At 42.0% G+C, this 10130-nt stretch overlaps 1 protein-coding gene across 1 annotated transcript; it reads right to left on the reverse strand.

Annotated features, from left to right (window-relative positions):
- Positions 1 to 1532: 1532 nt before the first annotated feature.
- Positions 1533 to 5584, reverse strand: LOC144711123 (protein FAR1-RELATED SEQUENCE 5-like). The gene is made up of 5 exons (XM_078585046.1): positions 5448 to 5584; positions 2651 to 4624; positions 2334 to 2446; positions 2040 to 2117; positions 1533 to 1909 (listed from the first exon to the last, which is right to left on the reverse strand). The coding sequence occupies exons 2-3, from the start codon at positions 4590 to 4592 to the stop codon at positions 2439 to 2441; spliced, it is 1950 nt and encodes a 649-aa protein (XP_078441172.1). The 5' UTR covers positions 4593 to 4624; positions 5448 to 5584; the 3' UTR covers positions 1533 to 1909; positions 2040 to 2117; positions 2334 to 2438.
- Positions 5585 to 10130: the final 4546 nt, after the last annotated feature.

Genomic DNA, 10130 nt, shown 5'->3' on the forward strand with positions numbered 1-10130 from the left:
TATTTCTTCCCTTTCAATCTCTTTATTATTATTACTGCTCATCTCTTATGTTATCTTATTATATACTCTACTCATCTAATTACTCCTCCCATCATCTCATTATCTCTAATCCTAACTAAATCATTATATTCTTTTAATGGCTCGTCCCAGTGGAGATGACCTCACTCCTATAAAAAATATTTGAGCGAAATTTTTAGAATTACTCTTATTTGGGGAGATTAAATCACAATGACAGTAAATTAACAACGCAGTTGGCCTCATCAGTGCATGTTTCGTCATCATCAGCATCAACATTGAGTCATCTGTTCATCTTTCGTCATTGTCACTATTCAGTCATCTGTTCATGTTTCGTCATTGTCACAAAACCAGTCATTGATCCATGTTGCACCAATGTCATTGTCCAGTTGTCTTCCACATTTCATCATCGTCATCATTTAGTCATCCGTCTATGTTTCATCACCATTCAGTCATCCATCCATGTTTTGTTATCATGACCATACCATTATCCATCCACATTTTTTCATTGTCACCATTTAGTCATCCATTAATGTTTCATCAGCATTTACCATTTAGTCATCCCTCCACGTTTCTTCATAGTTACCATACCGCCTTCTGGCCACATTTGGTAATTGCCTCCATTCCACCATCCGATCGCTTTTCGTCATCATCATTGTTTAGTTGTCCATCCACATTTTATCATTGTCATCATCCAATCATCTGTCTATGTTTCGTCATCATCACCATTGGGTCATACATCCACGTTTCATCATCATTACCACTCCAACATCTGTTCGCATCTCATCATCATCACCACTCAATCATCAGTGCATGTCTCATCATAGTCATCTGCCAATGTTTTGTCATTGTCACCCTTCAGTCGTAGGTCCATGTTTCATTATTGTCACCCTTCAGTCATCCGTCCATGTTTCCTCATCATGACCCCCCAAGACAATCACCCACATTTCGTCATCATTACCTTACAGTAGACTGACCATGTTTCATCATCGTCACCATTCCATTACCCGTCCATGTTTAGTCATTCTTACCATTAAGTCATCCATCCACGTTTCATCACTGTCATCATTTAGTCATCCGTTTACATTTTATCATTGCCACTATTTAGTCATCCAGTCATCACCATAGTTACCATCCAGTCATCTATCCACACTTCAGCATCATCATCATTCAGCCATACATCCATTTCTATAGCATTCAGTCATTAGTCCATAGTGATTCCCAGATTACCTCTCTTGATTTATCTCACTCTGGGACACCAGCCGGAAAATGACGGATGAAGAGGAAAAAGAGAGAGAACTGGGACGAAACAGATGACAATCCATCTGCCATCCTTGAAACCTTCTGACAGCATCAATATCCTGTTCCAGAGTCACAGCATTCAGAAGACGTCAACATCTCAATCAACCATCGTAATGGCTGTTGTAGAGTTCGGCGATGCCAAAAATTGCCTTAAGGCAGTTGGGTTGACATTGACACTTGTGAGGCACCAAGGTTGTGAACTAGTGGATGTAACAGACAGAACATGAAGAATTTAATCTGTCCTTACTCATACATTTTCACCTTGGTGCGGCTACAGACTTAAAAAACTTTAAGCTCTAGTTTTGTTTTAATCAGTCATCAAACTCTCTCAAACAATCTCTTTTTTTCAAAGAAATAGGAAGGTTACCCAAAATCGGTGACTCTCCCAAAATCTGATTCTCAATTGTACCTTCTGCAACCGCTGGTGGATGATGGAATGGAAGGCACACCTAATCCCATCCAATCCATCCCAACAACATCATCCGTCGTCCGTTCCAAACTTTGCAAGGATGGTTGACGTCTATCTTGTTGGCAAATGTCTGTGAGAAAGAGGTCCCTCAAACCCGTTTTTCCCACTGTAATGAGCTTCCAGCTGCAAGACACGTCAGCGGAACAATGAATACTATCGAGCAGAATTTAATAAATTGACTTCTACAAGTTAAATATCAGAGTAAGATCAAAATAGAGAACAAATTATTAAAATAAAGTCAAGAAGGCCTAACCGAGAGACAGCCAGGAGCATGCAAAGAACATGTCGGAGATACCTCGCCCATATCTCCACAAAAATTTTCAAGATCCGACTGCAAAAGGTCAGGTAAATAGTTAAAGAAGAGCCAAATCAGGTCATGATTCTTTTTTATCTATAAATAATTCTAGTTTTCCAGTTGCACCCAAGTTTTTAGAATCCTTTAGTAATGCTCTGATAGACAGAACAAAGGGCCAAACAAATGGAGTTTGGGAATGAAAAAAAATAGAATTGAAATTGTGCAGGAAGAGAGAAAACTTTATGCCCTTACCTTTAACGAAGACGATCCACTTGCGCATCACTGGCTCAATGTTTTTGCTCTTCAAGAGTACGGATCTTCATTAAACTTTGCTCGACTACTATAATCAGGAAATCTTCACTCGCCTAAGGGATGATCAAAAAGCAGAAATAAGAGAGCTTAAAAATGATAGGAAAACCTAGAAATTCTTGGACTAATTGTGCTTGCTCCGTGGATTTTGCTATGAAAAAAAGTAGCACCCTCGCCATCAAGTATAGCCTTTCACAGTGCAGTTAAATTTTATTTTCCATCAGTTGTATTTATTTACACATTAAAGACTACTGCTCTACCTGGACCCATTGAACAGAACGACTTCTTTGCGGCGAAAATTTCAGAGAACGCCCTCCGAAGAGCAGCCTTCGCGGCTTTATAAGCCGCAGCCGACGCCACACCTTCCTCTGCAAATCTGATGGCATCCCGGCAGAGATCATTGCACCTAAGAGACAAGGTTTTGTAATTGATATTTTGGGCAAGGGCCCCAGGATCAAGCAACAGGGCACTACTCTTGGCGTTTCTTGTCCATCTTCTCAAGATATAGTCTTCAGGGAGCATCACCATGCCAACTGCCAAACAAACCCTTAACATGTGCCGGCATACAATGCCGGCAAATTCAAACTTATAGCAACTACAAGATATCCTATTTTCAGAGGCAAGATATGAAACAAGATACGACTTTCCACTATCGTCAACATGTGCCACTCGGTACTTTGTGACATATCCATCCTCTATTTTATCCATCAAGCATCCAGAGGACTTGACAATCTCTTCCTGAAGAACATCAAAGATTATCTTCGTGAATATCTCTGACGCCTGCTTCTCGAAGGGAGATGGCGTCTTCAAGACCGGCCGGGCAGCAACTGTGACCGAATCAGCCTGGATTTCCTTCTCACGCTGGCTTGTGATGGCTTTGTCAAACTGCATCACAAGATCCCGTGGCGTCGTCGTTGTGATGGAATGCCTTTGGAAGAGTTTATGCATGTTTTCCAGCTTCTGATCTGGGCAAACTTCAGCAAAGAATGAGGAATGAAGGTAGAGGGGCACCCACTTGTGCCGAATATCAAAAAGGAACTGCAACCAAGGGTTCTTCTCCAAGCCATACTTCCCAATTACTGAAGCCCAAGCCCCCAGAAAATATTCTTCAGTCTCAGACTCATTAACACACTTCTTCAATTCCCCTTTAAAACCAGGGCACAAAGCATAAACCTCCCTCAATTTCTCCTTGCACTGGCTGAAAACGTCCTTCCTGCAGACACGATGCCGAACACTTGGCATAACCTTCATGACAGCCGCCTCGACATTATCATCCAAACAAGTGGTCAAGGACACAGGGCAACGGTCACTCATTAGAGACAGCCAAGTCTCAAGCAGCCAAACAAATGAACACTCAGTCTCAACTGTCACAAAAGCTGACCCAAAAACAACTAACTGTCTATGATGGTTAACTCCAGTGAAAGAAACAAAGGGCACAGCACGCTTGTTCTTCTTGCAGGACATGTCAAGGGTGACGGCATCGCCGAAGTAGCTGTAGTCCATTCTTGCCCGGGCATCCGCCCAGAAGACGTTGGACACACAGTTGTTCTGGTCAAGCTGAATTGCATAGAAGAAAGCCGGATTCTCCACTTGCATTCTCTTAAAGTATTCTAGCAGACTCTGTGCTACTCCGCCTCCAGCCCCCAATCCGCTCTGCTGAGCCTCTCCTCCAATCAGAAGCTCCCACGTCTTCTTCACAATCTTCTTCCTAAAGGAAGAAGAAGGAGAAGCAAGCCCAAGAGGGTGACAGTGTTCAAGCACACATCTTGAGGCCACCCACTGCCCGTTCTCGCGGCGGTTTACCTGAAACATCGCCCTGCAGCCTTCTCTGGAAGACACTCTGTTTCGCCTCTTCTTTGTGAGGTCAAATGGGTCCTTCTTAGTGGGCCTTCCTTGCTTAGAACACACAAATCTACGCATAATCACGGTTTCGTCTACTCTGGAGGTGAAGGATTTGCTGTTGCGGACTCTGAAGCCGACACGCTCGGCATAGCCAACGTAGAAGGCTCGAGCCGCTTCAGAGGACTCAAATTCTAACCCTTGGGATGGTTCTTGAGGCGGCTGCTCGACCCAGGCCTTGTCATCAGGAAGATCTGTAGCCGTTGGAACATCGTCTATATGAAGATCCAACATTTCAACTCCATAGGGGACACCGAGTTCATCCCCCTGCTTGCATGCCCCAACCGATTCCATCGAAATCATCGGTTCAGATCATTAAAAAGAACATCAAACGCCTGCAATAATGCAGTTTAGATAGACCGTGGGCATACTGCCCAGAATCAGAATTCAAAACCAAGCAAGACATCCGAAATTTAAAAAACCCATCAAAAACATCACTTCAGAATGAGCGTGAGCATACATCCCAGAATCAGAGTTTCAAAACCCAAGCAAACATATATGAAATTTAAAAAACCCATCAAAATCAGCACGTCAGATCATTGAAGATGACAGAAAAGATCAGTTTGCAATCCATAGATCATGGAAACCACACTAAACTGCGCGTGGGCATACAGCTCAGAATCAGAATTTCAAAACCCTAAACAGAAAATGCACAATTTTTACAAACCCATCAAAAGCATCACTACAGATCATAAAGAAGAACCGAAAAGACATGCAACAATCCATCGATCAGGGAAACCACACTAAACTGAGCGTGAGCAGACATCCCAGAATCAGAATTTCAAAACCCTAAACAGAAAATGCACAATTTCTACAAACTCATCAAAAGCATCACTACAGATCATAGAGAAGAACCGAAAAGACATGCAACAATCTCGGAAACTATACTGGACTGAACGTGGGCATACAACCCAGAATCAGAATTTCAAAACCCTTAACAGAAAATGCCGAATTTCTACAAACCCATCAAAAGAATCACCACAGATCATAGAGAAGAACCGAAAAGACATGCAACAATCACGGAAACTATAGTAGACTGAACGTGGGCATACGGTCCAGAATCACAATTTCATAACCCAAGCAACATAATCCGAATTTCAATTCAAAACCCTCCTGGGGGGAAGTCTTTCCTCGAGGATTAACGGACTGGTCTCATACCTGGCTCTTTTTTTTTTGAAAAAAAAATGGAGGGGTGGTAGCTGGAGGGGCTTCTTTCGGGTTAGGGTGTTCTTGCAGAAACCCTAAGCTAAAGAATTCCCCAGGACGGCCGCCAAAGGATAACGATAGGCGAGTTGCAGCGTGGCTTCAGACCCAGGATAAGAAGGGATCGTACCCGGCGCAGTCTCTGCATTTGTTTCTGGCCGTCCGATTCGAAGACGGCTTCACACGCCGTCCTTTTGATGGGCCTTTCGGTGTGCCTTGATCTGACTTAGAGGAACGGTAAACGTCATCCGTCATCTTTACACTGGTGAGTGCATGGCGGATGACGATGACGTGAGGGTGGTGGCAGATTTTAAATGGATCTGACTTGGGGAACGGTAAACGTCATCCGTTATCAGTCATCCATCATGCTGATGGAGGTGTGACGGATGACTGATAACGGATGACGTTTACCGTTCCCCAAGTCAGATCCATTTAAAATCTGTCACCACCATCATGTCATTGTCATCCGTCACACCATCCGTTATCAGTCATCCGTCATGCTGATGGAGGTGTGACGGATGACTGATAAAGGATGACGTTTACCGTTCCCCAAGTCAGATCCATTTAAAATCTGTCACCACCATCATGTCATTGTCATCCGTCACACCATCCGTTATCAGTCATCCGTCATGCTGATGGAGGTGTGACGGATGACTGATAACGGATGACGTTTACCGTTCCCCAAGTCAGATCCATTCAAAATCTGTCACCACCATCATGTCATCGTCATCCGTCACACCATCCGTTGTCAGTCATCCGTCATGCTGATGGAGGTGTGACAGACGACCTGACGGACGCCGGTTGACGTGAGGGTGGTGGCAGACTTTAAATGATGAAAGAGAGAGATAGTCAGAAGAGGGAGATAGAGACAGAGAAAGAAAGAGAAAGAGAGACTGATAGAGAGAAGAGCGGGAGAGGGAAAGAGACGGAGACAAGGAGAGAGAGAAAGATAAGACACACGAAAGAAAAGTATTTGTTCATACAACCTTATGTCACATGTGACAGGGATGTCATCTGATGACCGGACGAGAACGGGAAGCGAGGTTTGTGATGTATAATAAATTTTCATAAAATCGAGGGATGTGATGGCACAGGTGACGTGACAAAACATATGTCATGGTTTGGTCCATGACCATCGTCATCCGTCTCGTTTGGAATGTGTCGTTCCCTAATCTGACTTGGTATGCTTATCCAGATTTTGACAGAAATTCCAAGAAAAAAGATTAATCAGATGGAGAATTACTTAAGGGGTATTGGCCATACCCGACTCACAAATACCGTGTGTCAGCTCTCAGCTGATCTTGGAGAGAAGCAATGGAGAGGCTTCTTCTCCACCTGTCCAAACCCTAGCCACCATAGGAAGAACCCAAAGAAATTAGGATAACATTCAAATTCCCTTTGGTTTACATCATAACCCAGTACTTATACTGGGTTTACTGGTATTGAGTCTCGTGGACCCAATATGAAGGATCCGGTATACCCATAATTATAAGGGTAGATATCCAATACTGAAAATACATGGGTAAGAAACATTAAAGAGAGAGAGCGAGAGAGAGAAATTGGACGTCTGCTGACAGCCTGCATAATTATTGTGATTGGCACACAAAGATAGAGAAATAGTTGTATCCAAAAAAAAATTATGTCGTCCATTTGATGAGGTTTTTTATGTACCTTTGTCGATGGTCAGCTTGATCCTAGTTGGTATGCTTATCCAAATTTGGACCTAAATTCCAAGGAAAATGATTAATCAGATTGAGAATTACTTTGAGATATTGGTAATGTGATAACCACTTGAATAGAGACAAAATTTAGGCATTAGCGACATGTATAAATGGACTTAGAAAGTGAATAGTCCGAAATTAGGGGTAGGGTAAATGACTGAGTACATTAAAGTAGAGAGTGAATGTAGAGCAGAATAGCCCGTTTAATTTTTCACTTTTATGATTATAAATTTTCCATTCATTTAAAAGTCCTCATAAGATAGAGTTGGGGTTTGCATTTTCCCCATGAATTGGACTTTGAAAAATTGATGAAATTTTCCAGCGTATTTATGAGGTTATTTTATTAAATATTTTCTTCATAGTTAAATTTATTTTTATGTATTAAAGCTCTATTAAATAATCAAGTAAACCAAATGTTAATATCCAAGGTGGGTAAGTGAGCATTGACTACAATAGTTTGTTGGTCAAATAATTTAATTTTAATATTTTGTTGGTCCTATTGATCTATATACTTGACCCATAGCATAGTACATATCTCTCTACATGTCGTATAAATATCGAATCCTTAACTTTTTGAATCTTAGATATGATAATCAAAGGTCAACTATCTTTGTATACATGAATATAATGATTCTAAAATTCACCTAGGGTTGGTCCTTTGATGCGACTGATGCAATTTTAGGCTGATGTGCGGTCCGGTTTGATGTTTCGGACCGCACATCGGACAGAGTTATATTAAATCGCACCACAAATCGACCATGGTCGTGTGCGGTGCAATTTTGGCCAGTTTTTTTCTAAATTTCTGAATAAGGGTCTGCAGGCTGCGGCGGCCGTCAGGCACTCGGGCATTCGGGTCTTAGACTGAAGACTGTGACTCTCTTCGGCGGTCTCCGTCGGTCGGGCATTCGCTCAGTTGGTCTCCGTCAGGCCTCCATCGGGTCTCCAATCTCTCTCACTCTCTTCCTCTGTCAGGTCGCCACTCTCTCCACTCTCTCCACTCTCTCTCTCACTCTCATTCTGAGTTTCTGACTGTTGCTCCACGCCTCCGGCTGAAGACTGAAGTTCAGATTCCCTCTTCACTCTCGAAAATTTTGGGCCAAAATTGTCTCCATTGCTAGGTATCTTGTGTATACGTTATCATGTTTTTTCATTATTATTGGGTTAGTTTAATTTCTGAAAAATGGAGGATTGTAGATTAGTTCTTGCAAAATAGTGTTGTTTAGTTTCAGCAAAACGGAGAATTGTAGATTGGTTCATTATTAGTTTAGTTTCTGCAAAATGTAGAATTATAGATTAGTTCATTATTAGTTTAGTTTCTGCAAAATGGAGAAGTGTAGATTAGTTTAGTTTCTCTCTCAATATCTCCCTTACTCCTCTCTCTCTCTCTTATTCTCTTTCTCTCAATTACTCCCTACTCTTTCATACTCTCTTTCTCTCAATTACTCCCTCTCTCTCACTCTTTCTGTCAAATACTTCCACTATCTCTTACCCTTATTTCTCACTTTCTTACTCCCTCTTACACTTGTGTCTCACTCTCTTAATCTCTCAATCACTCTCTTACTCCCTCAATGATTCTCCTACTCTCTCTCATTCTCTCGATGACTCTATTTCTCCCTCAATGACTCTCTTACTCACTCTCATTCTCTCAATTACTCTCTACTCTCTCTTACTCTCTTTCTCTCAATTACACCTCTCTCTCTCTTTCTCTCAAATGCTCTCACTATCTCTTAGCCCTATTTCTCACTTTTTTACTCCCTCTTACCCCAATTTCTCACTCTCTTACTCCCTCTTACCCTGTTTCTCACTCTCTTACTCTCTCAATGACTCTCTTACTCCCTCAATGACTGTCTTACTCTCTCTCATTCTCTCAATGACTCTCTTACTCCCTCAATGTCTGTCTTACTCACTATCATTCTCTCAATTACTCCATACTCTCTCTTACTCTATTTCTCTCAATTACACCCTCTTTCTCACTCTCTTTCTCTCAAATACTCCCACTACCTCTCAAGATTATTCTTTGGATTGGCTTGTTGGGTATGTGGTTATTTATTATTGGCTCACTCTCATCTATTCCCTCACTAGATATCTAGTGGGGAAAGAGTTACCCCTCATAAAAGAAGCATCACAGAGGAGGATTTGCCCCCTCCTCTATGGATAACAAAGCTTTGGGGAAAAAGAACCTGAACTGATTGCTTGACAGATTTTTTATCCATGTCACCTTCCTTTTAAATTTTAGGATGGAAGACGGTGAATCATCACATGGCCTAGAGTTCACAGTTATGTCTGGGGAGGATGAGTCATCAGACAGTGGCGCAAATAGAGAAAAGAAGAAGCCCCGCGGTAATAGATGCGATGCATTGAGGTACTTCACGTCTCACGGACGACAAAATTTCAGATGCAACATATGTACTGCAGTTGTGGACCGCAACAAATATCTGAGCAACACTCCTTTGTAAAAAATTTCATTGGAAGATTTTCCTTGAAGGGCAATGGGAACAACGTCAGAAGGGAGAGGTTAGTGCCTGAATATTTTGATGCAAGGGGTAGTAAGAAGCAATATTATATTGGTCGTATGATAGAGAATACAAAAGAAGAACTAGTGCGCTTCATATGTCTATCTGATTCACCGTGGGTAATTGTTAGGAAGAAGTACTTCATAAGACTCCTCCGTTACATCACACACGAAGAGATATCTATCCCACCTGTATCGGCTATCAACGCCAAAGCACATGCTCTTTACAAAGATATGAAAAAAACCATACGACAAAAATTGGCTGACGTTGCTCGTGTATCGCTAACACTGGATGCGTGGACTTGTGAAAACAACACTGTATTCTTAGGGGTGACTATGCTCTGGGTGGACAATGAGTGGAAACTGTGTGAGCATGTGCTTGGGATACACTAATTGAAAGGATCA

The sequence above is a fragment of the Wolffia australiana genome, chromosome 13 (genome assembly GCF_029677425.1).
Source record: "Wolffia australiana isolate 7733 chromosome 13, ASM2967742v1".
NCBI lineage: Eukaryota > Viridiplantae > Streptophyta > Magnoliopsida > Alismatales > Araceae > Wolffia > Wolffia australiana.